Source organism: Salvia hispanica, chromosome 4 (assembly GCF_023119035.1).
Source record: "Salvia hispanica cultivar TCC Black 2014 chromosome 4, UniMelb_Shisp_WGS_1.0, whole genome shotgun sequence".
NCBI classification, from domain to species: Eukaryota; Viridiplantae; Streptophyta; class Magnoliopsida; order Lamiales; family Lamiaceae; genus Salvia; species Salvia hispanica.
Genome location: NC_062968.1, coordinates 43,667,357 through 43,682,445, shown reverse-complemented (window position 1 = coordinate 43,682,445; position 15,089 = coordinate 43,667,357). Strand labels below are relative to the sequence as shown.

Sequence of the window (15,089 nt, the reverse complement as noted above, 5' to 3'; positions counted from 1 at the left end):
TGGGTTTGAATTGTGATGATATGAATTTATTGAAAATTGAAATAAGAGGCTCCTCGATTCAAATGCCCACCACCCTTCTTATTCATGTCATGTTTTTAATGCTTGGTACTACTACTATAATTTAAATTATCAAATTGAATAAATGAGTTTTAAATTAATTAAGTAATACTCAACTAGTAGAGAATGAATGATTTCGCATCTTCTATTGTGGCCTGGCTCTTTTTTTATGTGAAATGCTCTTTTGGTGTAGTAGATAAGATGAGTTTCAAGTTAAATAATAATGGCCTAGAATGAATTAGGGCTCGACATTGTTTTGAGACGTTAGTCGTGATTCATGGAGAGGGGTATCAATTAAATATTCCAAAGCAAATATTTCATTCCACCTACTAACCTTTTATACTTTTCAATCATACCTATATATTTTATCTTATACTTTTCAATCATACCTATATATTTTTATCTAAATTACACAGTAACTCCATTTCGTCCAAATTACACAGTAATCCTATGACACTTTGTCAATATCTTAAATTAAAATAAATAAGTATAATATTTACTAATTAATATAACTAAATATAAAATCTATTAATTATTAAATACTCCTAATAAATTATAAAATTTAGAAAACTTAAATACAGTAAAAATATATAAAACATATTACAATGTGCACATAAAATAACTAATAAAATAATTGATTCCATAAATTTTATGCACTGTAAGTTACTCTAATAAAAATGATTCTATATTGACATTATAAAGTAATGGCTCTTAGTAAAACAATAGATTATTTTTTCAATTATATTGAATAATATAATATTGGGTCAGCCCACTATTTAATAACTAATCAAATATTAATAAGATTAGATTAGGTTACTATTTCAACACCTCTTCTTCCTCACTAATCAAATATTAATAAGATTAGATTAGGTTACTATTTCAACACTTCTTCTTCCTCACGCCGCTACAATCACACTGTAAGATTTTCAATCTCTATATTTTAATTTCTCTTCTTTCTTTTCTTCTATTCTTATAAATATGAATTGATTTGGACTTAAAAGCAATAACTCAAACTATGAAAAATGTTTTTGGTATACTTTTAGTGCAAACCTAAAGATAGATATTTTTTCTTTAAAAATCTATAATGGGATTGGTTTTGCAGTACTGTTGAAGGTAATATTCTATTGCATTTTAGGTTTTATAGTACTGTTGGAGATGATCTTATTGTTCACCAACCTAGCATTTTCAAGACTAAGAAATAATAATAACCATAAAAATCTTCGTACAATGCTAATAATAATCACTCTAATAAATGTGATAGCAGAGCCATCGTTGAAATGGTTCCCTACGCCAATTCGAAAAATCAAGCGTTAGATTTTTTATTTGAGCATAACGGCTTTTGGCCAGAGCCCCTTGTGGATCAAGACCGGAGTCTCCATTAAGATCAAGTAATTCGAGGCGGGGGCAGCCATCGAGAATCGCTTCCAGTCCCTTATCTTCCATCTCATGAGAAAAAAGTCGGACATGGCGCAGACTACGCAACCTTTGCAGGATATTCAATGTCAAATCACAGAGCAGTTCAGTCCATGGCGGCGATATTGGAGGCGGGGAAGTTTGGATCGTTCCCATGCTTAACGTTTTGGATTTGTTAGGGTTCGGTGCATATATAATGCTTGGGCGTGGGTTTGATTAATGTGATGAATTGATATGAATGTATTGTAAATTGAATCCTCGGTTCAACTGCACTTCTTATTCAAATCGAATAAATGAGTTTCAAATTAATTATATATGGCTCTAAATTGGAGAGTAGATGAATGGTGTTACTTGTTATATTGTGATAAGGCTCTTCTTTTTGTGAAATATTAGGACTATTTTGCTATTGTGATTAGGCTTTTTTTTCTTCTATGTGAACAGCTTCGGGCTCAACATTGTTTTTGGGTTGAGACATGTGGTACGTATAAACACACATAAATAGAGCTTTGGAATCTCAATTGATGCTTAACTTTTATCAATGTTGAACCTTCAAATTATATCGCCGAAATTATTCAAGGAGAAAAAGAAAAGAAAGAGAATAGTAAAAGGTCCAACTGAACAATTTCATAAAAGCTCTGGCAACCATCAAAATCTTCACAACAAAACTACTAATCACCGGTTAAACATTAATATTCTCATTATTTTCTAACACAGTCATACCATACTCTTTCTTCGGGAATGGATCACCTGATGTGCTTATGAAAACGCAGCTCATTTCTCTCTTTTCTCTTGATTCATTCGCTCTTTCTCCTCTATCAAATGCTAATATTTTTATAGGACGGATGGAGTAAATAAAAGTAAAAACTCACATTTAACTAATCTTTATCACATCAAAGTGTGACATTTAATGTTGGACGGAGTGAGTATATTTTTATTTATAAATAAAAATAGTTATTATTAACACAAATGGTAATTCCAATATTCAACTTAATTCAATATTTTTTCTTAACAAAACTCACCATCAAAAAACTCGATAACAATAAAACACCATTTCCATACAATTGATGTACCGAAGTCATGCATATAATTAAAACTTCATAGAAAACATCTCTAGCATACACAATGTCAAAATAGATGTCAAAGCTAGTAGAATCAATATAATGTTAACAAAAATGATAAAATTCCCAGTCAAAGACATTACAAGTGGTATCAGAACAATTTGTCTCCCAACGTTCACTATCATGGTTACGCTGCCATTCCTTTCCTGAAACTGAAAGAGTCAGATTGGAGCCACAGATCCTTTATTTGATCGGAAAACCTTTCGCCCTGCAGATAATCAAAAGCAGAGCATCGCCGAAGATCAAGTGATTTGAGTTTGGGGCAGCCATCCAGAATCGGTTCCAGTAGCTTGTCTCCGGTCAAATCTTGACCAAGTCGGAGATGGCGCAGATTATGCATGGTTTATCCTATGGCTGTAGAGTATTCTGCAAAAATTAATATACCGTTCTTGTAGAAACAGTTGTGATGTGTAAATGATTTCAAGTTTGGGCAAGCAATGCCAATGGTTTCAAAAATCTTTGGGACCAACCCATGGCTTTATGAAAAGGTGCAACTCTTCCAATTGTGGAAGTTTTACTACTAGTACAGTCAAAGGAGTACTTCGTGGATCAAAATTTGGTGAATCATGAGACATCGCAGCTGACTTGATCTGTCAAAAGAGTAGAATATTGGAAAAGAAACAGTGAGAACAAAAAACAGATTTTAACTTTAAGTAGCGAATGAAAGAATTATACCGCTGGGGGTGGACTACATAGCTTAGAAATTGATCCACGTTTAGACCAGCAAGCTTTAGCTCGACCAATTGTCCCTGGCTACGGTCCACTGCAAAGCGGCACATGTTGCTCAACTTGTCGAGTATGCAATCGCAAATGACAATGGCAATACATGTAGCAACTTCGCACAATCTTCATGGCAGTGGAAAAATGAATTGGGAGGCTCCTCTGTTCTTCTCAGTTGTCACTTTTCACTTGGTGTGGATTGAAAACAATTTGAAGATTTTGTTAGTGTTGGAGTAATATAGAAAATTAAGAAAACAAGTGATGCGAGAATGTGATCGTGATTATTATTACTTATTAGTGTTGTATGAAGGTTTTGATGCCCATTACTACTACAGTATTTATTATCTTTAGTTTTGAAAATGCTAGGTTAATTGGTGAAGAATTTCGTTTGTACTTTATTTTATGGAGTAATATGTTATTGCATGGAGTTTCTTCGATTTTAAAAATCATCTTCAGAAATCAAAATCGTTTTATATTTTGGATAAATTATAGACCAATATCATTATTTCAACGAAGATCATATACAATTATATGCTTCTCTTTCCCGTGAGACAGTGTCTTCGATCATCCCAAAGTTACAGTGATGCACTTAAAAGGTCATAGTTATTAATTATAAATTTTTGTTGCTTTCTATTAATTTGGTAGTCTTTGGTCAATTTATAACTTTTGAAATTTTAATACTCCCCTTGTCGCATTTCAGGAGTCTCGATTTACCATTTTAGTCCGTCTCAATTAGGGTTTCAGTTATAATACTATATTCTATAATTGGTACTGCATTCCACAACCATCATTCCACTCACACTTTATATACCTATATAAAAATAAGTCTCATATTCCACTATTATTTTTCGCCCATTTTCCTTTACATTTTTTTAAACTCCTATTGAATTTAATTGGGACTCTCCTAAAGTGGGACGAAGGAAATATACAATTATAAATTTATTAACTTTTTATTATAGATCTACAATAATTAATTAAGATTAATGTGAGAATTAAATATGTTGAAAATAACAATGTTCTTTTGGATAAAACAATCTCGTTTTATTTTGTGTGTTACTTAAACAATATCAATTCACCCTAATCGACATGATTTTGTTGTCACATTTGATTACATCAATTTTAATTTCGGCCATTATTTTACGATGCGAAAAGTGAAAAAATTACTGCTCCATGTTTTATACTTATTCAATTCAAAAAACTTGCGAAAAGTCAATTATCAAATAACAAATACTATTCGCAAACATCTCCAAGGAGAAAAGATATATAGAAAATATATATTATGTATTTACCTTTTTAAAATGTGAAATATATCTTTCTAAAAGGTAACACATTCAAAAAATAAAAGGTATATAGAAAGGTAAATTATTTTTTACAGGAAAAGAGTTTATACTTAATGCATTAAAAAATATAAAGTGTAATATCTTCTCAAATATTTTTCCTTTTGGAGAAGAGTTTTTCATGAAAAGAATACAAATATAGTAGTTATAAGATTTTACATCTCCATGGATGAAGAGGTAAAGATACATCTTCAAAATGGAAAAAAGTATAGTACCTTCTCAAATATCATGAGAATGATTTTTCATGAAAAAAAGATAAATGATAGTTATATTAATTTACCTTTCCATTTACTTCTCTCCTTGGAGATGCTTTAATAGAATAAGGACTGTTATTCTGAATTTGATAAATAGATTTACAGAATTATTTACCAATCATAAGATGAAATACATTTAACAATCAGATATTAATTAATTTATTTTAATTCAATTGTCTGAATATAAAAGAAATGTACCCTTGAATGAAATGCGCGTGTAATTTTGCTTACAGCAAATTTATATACTCCTACTATAAATATTTCAGAGAAATCTGAAAATAACCAAAAAAGCAAAAAGGAAAAAAGAAAGATCAGAATTCGAAATTGTCCCGCCATTTTCAAATACGAAAAAGATAAACACAAACAAATGGATTCGAAAACTGTGGAAGCTTCATTTCCTTCAAACATTGAGCGCAGCGTCGCCTCCGCGCTTCTCAGTCTCTCTTCCTGTCCTTCCGTGTAAGAAATTCATCGCCGTTTACCTCTATTTATCGTTTATTTTGATGATTTAATTTCCATCGCTGAATTTGGATTTGACTGAGTTTTTTTCTTCACAGGGGAATGAGCTGCGGCGACGGAGACAGTCCGGAGAGCCTCGAGAGCACGGCGATTTCTGCTCTCAGAATCGGCGGATCGCCGGCAGAAGCGAGTGCGGATGATGAGTCGTCGAGCGCTCAGATGGCGGCGGCGTTTGTGTCCAGATCGCATGATCTGAAGCTCAAGGTGATCCTCTGCTTTGGTTTTTAGGAGATCTCAGTCGATTGTGGTGTTTCTGAGTCTGAATTTTCTCTTCGTTGCGTCAATTTGATTATACTACATTCGATTTTATGTATAATCCGTATTATTTTTAAATTTCGGTCGTTTAATGCAACTTTTTGCAAAACGCTGCTATTAGCTGATTGAGATCTGATTTGCCCTCTGATTTCCTCTGAGCTTGAAGCTCAAGTCAAGTTGACGAGATGATTGTTTATGACATCTGATGTGTTTACTTCCAAAATTGAACCGCCAGTTGATTTCTGTGTATATTGATCCATCACAAATTTACCGATTAACTGTGAATTAGCATTTGATTCCTCTCCTTTTGCAGTGCTATTTGTCCTCTCCGCTTTTGGTATGATTATATTGCTTGTGAAAATGCATTAATATCTACGAAACGTATGTAAAATACATGATGTATTTACAAACTGATCAAAAGCCCTGAAAAACTCCGTTTCTCAAATTCATGGATGCAATGTTTAGTTATTTAAGCCTTCTTTAGCAACGAGATCGCTGTCGGTTTAATTTACAGTAGCAATCAGTCAGTGAAGATTTCTCACTGTGTGTTATGCTCAGAACTTATCTCTAGTTGTGAATTTTCTAGGTCAAATTCTATGTCTAATGCTCGTCTTTAGTTACTTATTAAGTATGTTGAAACAACATTTGCTCTGTGCACAGACTCTGGTGTAATGCTAGTTAAAATGACCATTCAATTTGGATCTTCTCTAGCAATGCTTCTCTACATTTTTTGGCTCCTCCATAAAAACAGCTTAAAATTCAGTCCTGAATAAATTTTTCAACAATTCTCAGATAGTGCAGAAGAAACGCTCAAGAAGTATCTACATCTCCAATGGCAAGAAACTGAAAACCAGCAGCAAGCCAATAGCAACTCCTGCTCCTTCTGCGTCATCCGAGACTTTCTCTGAGATAACAACTGAGGTTTCATCTTGCTTTTCTAGCAACTCCAGGCAGAGTCTTACTAGTAAAACTAGTGCTGTTGCTAAGGAGAGGGAGCCATTTATGCCCGATCACATGGGCCACAAAGCTGCAGCCATTATGAGGTTTCTTGCTGATGGAAGTGCTTCTGAAGTGATGATTCGTCAGTTGCTCGGAGACAGCCCATCCACAAGCAAAGCCTTGCGAATGTGAGTATCATCAATTGACCCTTTCTTATGTTAGTCACACAGTTACATATTTTCTGTACATTATATCAAATAAATGTGATTATGCTTATGAAAACGTTGGTGTTTTGATCATTTGCATGGATTAGTGTCTATATGACATAGGAAAAGCAACAATTGCTTAGATGATCAATGATAGTCATATATAGTGATGCTATTCGAACCCATCACTCTCGTTCTTGATTTTTTGATTTGTAACATCAGTACATCACACAGTCTGTTGAAGCCAGATTTTCATTTGGTCTAGCATAAACAATTGTTTGTTATGAACAGGTTGCTGAAGTTGAAAGCAGTGAAGAGATTTGGAGCAGGAGGCCGCTCTGATCCTTATATTTACATGGTAACTAACTCTTTCAGCTTCGATATAAGTACTCATCTACAATATAATTAAATGAATAAAAGGAAAAAAAAATCATGTGAACACGTAGTCTATTTGATAAATTAAGTCCTGGTTTCTTAATTTTCGTTTGTAAATATTTGTCTTGTGTTTCTCTTTTGCAGATTGCCTAGTTAGTTACAGAAATGGATCGAGTTAGCTGCCCAGTCAATAAAATAAAAATCAATTTGACAATTTATAAATTCCACCAAGTAATTTGTCCAATATTTTAGGTATATTTGTTTATATTAAAACTGTAGTAGTATATCTTTACTTGTAATTTGTGATTGAGATTTCGTTACACGAACCTGAATAGCAGGAATTTTGTGCATCGCCCAATTCTTGTCAACGGTGCCAATTTTGCTTTAATGTTTTTATGGATTAAATAATTAGAAATGTTTAAATATCGTGTATGTCTCTCTATTTCTTAGTAGTAGAACTAGTTTTTTTAAAGTTGAGTTAATTGGCCACCCACACAAACAAAATAAATTACTACTAATAAATTGATTTTGCAAATTACTAGGAGGGGATGTGATCATATCATAACCCATATTTATGGTGATAACCTAATAATCCTCATTTTATGGACGAAAAATATCATTTTATGGAACAGAATATCATTTTATGGAATAAAAGTATCATTTTATCGTGTATAAATATCATTTTTAGTAAAAATGATACTTTTGACCCATAAAATGATAGGGTTATTAGGTTATCACATAAATATGAGTTATGATATGATCGCACCCCTTACTAGTAGTATATAACTGAGAATCTGAGATTATGCAGATCGCCAATTTCCATTAATTAATTACTATATCCCTAAAAATCCAACGGCATTACTCATTTACTCCAATTATCCAAATACGAAAAGCAAAATTAATGTGGATGCATCAGTATAAATGAATGAGAATAGAGAAGAAAGAAAATGAAGCAATAATAATGAATACAAATACAATGGCCTCACTCTCAACAACCATTTGTGCCCTTGTGTTGGTATCCGCAGTTTCAGTCTCAGTCTCAGCCATCTCTTTACAAGAGATATGCACTCAAACCCGAACCCCGCGCTTCTGCTACGCTCTCTTAAACGGTCACGCACTCGACAATCTCCGACAACTCAATGAAGCCGTGATCGTCGCAACCACAGACAGCGCTTCAAAAACAAGCGCCAAAATCCAATCCCTTCTCTCCCAAACCACCGATCCTAATCTCAAGGTGGTTTACAGCCTTTGCTCGAACTACTACAGCGCCGCCCTGGCTGCGCTCTCCGCGGCCAAGGAGAAGATCAGATCGGGTGATTTCGGGAGCGTCAGGTCCGCGGCTGATACCGCGGCCGACGAGCCCTATCGCCATTCTAGGGGAGAACGAGGAGTTTATGAATTACTGCTGTGTTTTTGTCGTTCTTTCTCAGATGCTCTAGTCTTGGATTATGTTTTTTTGTTTAATACTACTAAAATGGCTATATTTCAGAATAAGGTGTTTGTCAAATTAAAAATGTGATGTTTGGGAAATCCACTTTATTGTGAGGCCGTTTTAGGATTGTGTACGTTTTTGACATATAGTGAATAGATAAAGAGGGGATTTAACTAATTACTAATCTCAAATTGAGACCAATTTTCAACCATTAGATTAGAAGATCTTGTGGTTAATATGATGCCAAGTATAATATATTTTAAATTTAAATAATTATTAATTAAATTAAAAGGATATTAATGTCAAATCCTATATGTAGTAATTATAACTAACTACTTTCTCTATCCTCAAAATCATCTCAAATCTTTAAATTTACGTAACTCTCTCAATTTAAATTATTTTTTCACAAAAAATATATCAAATTAAAGATAATTTAATAAGGATTCCAACGAGATCTCAATTGCATATGTTCCGACGATGTTCGGGTGATGAAATTTGATAAATTATATTTCAATTTTCGTACATGTTGATAAGCAGCTATTTTCAACAAATGCAACAAAAAATCTCAATATATTGTAGGCAAAATCTCAATATTATGCATGTCCAATCTCAATAAAAATGTGTTGATATTCCAATGTCATATTGTTGATATTTGTAATATACAATGTTGATATAAAAAAACACTCACGAAAATTATCATATGATAACATAATGACGATATTACCCTTTTGTTGATATTTTGTCTACTATTTATTGAGATTTTGTGAGCTTTAATCTCATCCATTCATTTTAAAATCCAAGGGTGGAGATTTAGTCTTGATTTTGGATTAGGGTGCTAAAGCATTAAGATATTTGAGTATGACATTTTCTCAATTAATTTAAGACAAAAGATATGTGAAGGTACTTATACACTAATGTATTTCATTTCACTAGGCTTTTGTATAATTTTTTTGTATTATTATTTTTTTTTATAATTTTTGTTTTATTAGGTCATTGTATTAATGCATTTTTATTTAAGAGGTTTGGATATTTATTTATCGGACTTCATAATTTAATTATTTTTTCTTGTGTATTTAATCTATTTTCTTTAATATATTTTAAAATTAATTCAATTGCAAAATTGACTCGAAAATGATTGGCAAAATCATAAGTTTGTAAATTGATAACAAAAATATCGATAAATTTTTCATTTTCCCAATAATTCTTGAGTATATTGCAAATGAATGGATTATAAAAATATCTTAGAAAAAAAAAAGAAAATAAATATATTTAATTAACACAAGAAAATTTAATTAAACTTTGAAATACATTAACTTAAGATTCAATCAAATTGAAAAATAAAGTATAAAAACTTCTTATAATAATCTGAGTAAGTATAAAGAGCTAATGACAAAAAAAAAAATTGTAAAAAATCTAATGAAACAAAATGCATTGGTACAAGGACCAATTTGAATTTTGCAAACACTGCCCATATGAAATAACCATGCACATGCGATTATAGTTTGGGATGTTGGTTTATGATTTTTGTGTACATTTTGATGCTTTTGCTAACCCCTATTTCTCGGTGCCGGCATCTCCGGAAGAAACTGCGGCCTTGGTGGTAGAGGTCGTGCGAAAGGCAAGGTTATTAAGAGATGAGCGATAAAAATCAAAGATGCATACAAATACTATCAATAGAAGAAACAGTGATATCGAAAGAACCGACATCTATCACTATCTAAAGTGGCAGTTGTTGAGATATTCACCAAAATGCCACTCAGGTACATTTAGGCGGGAAAATGGTTGTTCATAAATGTGATTGTTTATTGTTTGTGCACATGTGATTGTTTATTGTTCTCCCACACGTGATGACTTATAAATAATAAACTAATAAACAATAAGACTTCCATGTTTCCAATGTGGCATTTATTGTGCTTCCTCATTTTCAATCAAGTAAGCTTCATCGAAAAATCAATAACATATTAATACTATCAATATGCTTCCTCATTTTCAATCAATTTTGCACCTGAAAAAATTAAATATTAAATCTTCAATGTTTCCCTTGATGGCATTTTTCTGTTGCATACCTAAAAAAAGGTATATTATGTTGTAAATTTTGATAGTATTATGTTAATACTATCAATATTCTTCTTCCTTTTGAATCCATTTGTACCTGCAAACAAATACAATATTATATATCAGTAACTTTATAGATATCAATCATTTCATTCAACCTGAAAAAAATAAATATTAAATCTTTCATGTTTCCCTTGATGGCATTTTTCTGTTGCATACCTAAAAAAAGGTATATTATGTTGTAAATTTTGATAGTATTATGTTAATACTATCAATATTCTTCCTCCTTTTGAATCCATTTGTACCTGCAAACAAATACAATATTATATATCAGTAACTTTATAGATATCAATCACTTCATTAAACCTTAAAAAAATAAATATTAAAGTTTTCATGTTTCCCTTTATGGCATTTTTAAAAAAGGTATATTATGTTGTAAATTTTGATAGTATTATGTTAATACTATCAATATTCTTCCTCCTTTTGAATCCATTTGTACCTGCAAACAAATACAATATTATATATCAGTAACTTTATATTATTAAATATGACAAAACAGGAATTTTGGACCATTTAGTAGAGGCGGCTGCACTTTATTAGGGCTTTATTGATTAACTCATACATTAACTGCTGTTGTTAAATTGGACAAAATCCAAAAAATAATGATTGCAAATGTGGTTCTGATTGGGCCCATTAAATTCAAATCCTATCATCCTTAAAACGGTTCTTAGCCAATCATTAAATAGTTTCTGATATTTCTGCCAAATAGATCTCTATAAATACCCTTTCCTGTTCATTCTTCAATTACACATTTTTCTTCAGTAACATTCACTTCCTGAGCATTTTTTCTTCGGTTAATAGGTAGCTCTAAAAGATTTCAAGCACTGCATTTCTTAAGTTCTGTCCATTCATAGTGTAATTTTTTACACAAACTCTTTTTATGTGAAGGGTTTTCCTAATCATTACAAGCAGCTTTTGGAATTTGTGTTTTGTTTTTCACTGTTGTGCTGCTTAATAGATTATCTCATTAAGTTCTGTACATTCATTGTTAATTCTTTAATTCGTTTTTATATAGCTCCATGTTCTGTCCATTCATCAAGAACTGCATTTCTTAAGTTCTGTACATTCATAGTTAAAAGGCAGTCGATTGTTTACATGATGTTGTTAAATATCTTACTAATTTGTGCTTGGTTTTCTTCTTATATTAATTTTTCCACAGCTATGGCCCCTTATGTAACCTTGCTGAATAATCTTCAGCTGCTATCACTAAGTCTGTGATTAAAGTTCGTTGTGTACGCGTTTGGAAGTATGCTCCGGAGGATGAAACAGACAATAGTTTAGAGAGTATATTCCATGATAAGGAGGTGTGGTTTTTAAGTTAACAAATCTATAGCTAACTTTTAAAACTTCAGTTGTAGTTTTTATGATATCTAACATATCGACATCTTATATATCTCATCACTTTTTTTTCAGGGTACAAAAATTCAGGATTCATTTCCCAAATATGTAATTGAGAAACTGACTCTCAACCTAAGGAAGGAGGGATTTATTTTGTGAAAAATTTCTATGTCAAGGATAATACTCTAAGAAACAAAGCTACAAATCACCAAAAGAGACTTATGATGAATTGTAAAACAGAGGCGTATGAAGTTAATGATGAAACCTTCCCAACCATTATGTTTTCATTTTTGCCATTTTCTGAAATAGCAAAACTTGAAAATCCAGATCATAATCCTTTTTTTGGTAAACTTTGTCTATGATAAACTGTAATAACTACTTTAGTATACACATAATGTCTGTCATTTTTAATATTTTATTTTACAGATGTAATTGGAGTCATTACTGGACCAGGAAGCATGGTGAACAAGTCTAAATATAGACTTATTGAAGTAGAAATTTCTGATGAGCAGTAAGTTTGTATTTAAAATGTGGATATGTCATCTTTAAGTTATATCAAGCAGTTCAGAAAGTAACTCAAGAATGTGTTTGAGCAGGCATAATAAAATTGTGTGTACCATATGGGAGTCAAATGTTGATTCATATTTGTCTCAACTTAAAAAAAGCGAATGAACCATCCCTATTGTTATAGTTCAGTTTTGCAAGCCTAACTTATTCCGAGGTATTATTTCTGCAACCTTTCTTTCTGTTTCTCAATTCTATGTTTTTGTTGTTTATATGGTTTAACTTTTATGTTTAAGGTGAGGTAGGTGTTTCTACTCATTATCAAGCATCCAAGGTACTTATTAATGCAGATATAATTGAAGTTAAGGATTTCAGGAAGAGGTATAATTACTTATTTGTTGTCTATTCAGTTTTTACATATTTTTTTTGCATTTATACTTATGGCTTAGAATGAATAAACTAAGTCTTATTTGTATTGTTTAGGATTCAAGGTGATCATACTTTTACTCAGCATGTTTCATTGGAACAATCTGCACAAAGGTTGAGTAGTGAGTTTGATAATTTGGATGTAAAGTCTCTTGAAGATGTAGTTTGTCTAGAGGTATTGAAATCTGATTTTCAATATATTATTGTAGAGTTTCAGTAATTACAATATTAATTATACTTTCTGTTTTAATATTGGAATAGTTTCTTTCTGTTAATATTGAACAGGATGGGTCTTATTGGGTGTTTGGTAAGGTTGAATCAATTGAATGTCATTATGGAGAATGGTTCTACTTAGCTTGCAAGACTTGTGTAAAGAAGGTTAGATGCTTGGATGACACTAAGTTTCATTGTGACTTTTGTTTGAAGACTTTCTCTTATGCACTGAAAAGGTAATAGACTTTATCTTTAAGAGTATGTATAAGTTCATCTAAAGCATGTTCTCATATTAATTGATGATTAAAGTTCTTTATCTTTATCTCTTACGCAGGTTTAGATTTGTAGTCAACGTTGTTGATGACACAGGCAATGCTTCTCTTCTCTTGTGGGATAGAGAAGTTGTTCAGCTTTTGGGTAAAAAGGTTACTGATCTGATTGGAAGTAAATTTGAGGTATATCTATTATTATTTATTTTCAGTTTTATAGTTTGTTTGTTTTTAATTAATTGTTGTTTTTGTAGAGATCTACCATGGATTGTATTCCTAAGGAAGTTGAAGATAAAATTGTTGGGCAAAAGTTGTTATTCAAAGTTCAAGTCAGGAATAGGAAGGAATTTTATCGTAATTATCCTTATACTGTGAACAAACTTTGTAGTATTCCTGAAATAGTTGAGAAGCATGTTCCTGTCAACATTGGCTCACAAATATTTAATTATGATGTGAAGTTGTCCGATATACTGTTTGGATCAGACATTGCGGAGGTAATTTTACTTTTTCACCAAATTATAGCATCCGTTTTTCTTACTTTTTGTCTAACAGAAATTTAACTTTTATTTTAGGTTACTCAAAAAGGATATCTTACACCCGATCTATCTGTTGTGACTAAGGATCATGGTAGTGAGTGGATTGTTGAAAGCAGTGTCAAGCGTTGTTTGGATGCTGATTTTAATACTTGCGATGATATTTCTGTTGATCAAGGCAAGAATAAGAATAAGAATAAGAAGAAAGTGAAAGTGGTGGATAATGTTGATGTGGCTCCGATCAGTAATTGAAAGAAGTTTTCTAGTGGTGAATCTGGTGATCAGATTGGGAATAATCTTTGGAGTTTCTATGTTTTGCCTTATGTTTTACCTTTTGGTTGTTTAGTTGACATATCATTTTAGACTGCTCATCTTAGTTTTTGCTGTTTTGGTTGATGGTTTTGTTCCTTCAGTACTTTCTTTCTGATGATAATGTTAAGGCTTTGCATCTTTGGTTCTGTTCAAGACTTTTTTATGAGATTGTATTGCAAACTTTTGTAATGCCTTTATCACTCAAATGGTTAAATTATAAGGGTTCAAATTGAGAATTTTCACTAACTTAGTAAAGTGAAATAATTATCAGTCTTAACTTACTCATTGAGAACATCACTCAAAATTATTTTGTTAATTATCTAATGTATGTTGGTCTTCACTTAATGTTATAGTTCTACCACAAAATGAAAGGCTGGAAGCTGTGATTGAGGTTCTGATTATCACCAAAATCAGTTTTTATTATGATCTATAATCCATATAATTTAGACAAACTTATTTGCATTCTAGACAAACTATTATTAAATATACCTAGATAAAACTGCATTTTAAAATAAATGCAGTTCATCTAACATATATGTAACAGAGTGTTGTTATCAATAGTATTTATTTTGAAATTACAATCTTATTTCAACCTTTTTTCAAGAGTAGCAGCATCTATAAACCATTATCTAAGTCATACTCATCTATGTAGGTTGGTATTAAAGATTCTATCATGCATTTACATAGACTTATCTAAAAGTTTTATAACATTCAGAAGTATACCTTAAATCAATTATTTCTTCTTATTTTCCTG

General features: G+C 31.6%; 3 protein-coding genes across 3 annotated transcripts; 2 read left to right on the top strand and 1 right to left on the bottom strand.

The window, feature by feature from the left end:
- Nucleotides 1-1,302: 1,302 nt before the first annotated feature.
- Nucleotides 1,303-2,928, bottom strand: LOC125221148 (putative F-box/LRR-repeat protein 23). The gene is made up of 2 exons (XM_048123273.1): nt 2,720-2,928; nt 1,303-1,540 (listed from the first exon to the last, which is right to left on the bottom strand). Exons 1-2 carry the CDS (start codon nt 2,926-2,928, stop codon nt 1,303-1,305), a joined length of 447 nt encoding a protein of 148 aa, XP_047979230.1.
- A 2,338-nt stretch (nt 2,929-5,266) lies between these two features.
- LOC125221147 lies at nt 5,267-7,596 on the top strand. Its single transcript, XM_048123272.1, has 5 exons — nt 5,267-5,358; nt 5,457-5,622; nt 6,466-6,800; nt 7,110-7,176; nt 7,338-7,596. Exons 1-5 carry the CDS (start codon nt 5,267-5,269, stop codon nt 7,344-7,346), a joined length of 669 nt encoding a protein of 222 aa, XP_047979229.1. The 3' UTR covers nt 7,347-7,596.
- Nucleotides 7,597-8,169: 573 nt separating this feature from the next.
- Nucleotides 8,170-14,481, top strand: LOC125221146. Its single transcript, XM_048123271.1, has 8 exons — nt 8,170-8,525; nt 8,624-8,643; nt 12,879-12,963; nt 13,066-13,183; nt 13,294-13,457; nt 13,556-13,676; nt 13,745-13,984; nt 14,063-14,481. The coding sequence occupies exons 1-8, from the start codon at nt 8,170-8,172 to the stop codon at nt 14,273-14,275; spliced, it is 1,317 nt and encodes a 438-aa protein (XP_047979228.1). The 3' UTR covers nt 14,276-14,481.
- The last annotated feature ends 608 nt before the right edge of the window (nt 14,482-15,089 follow it).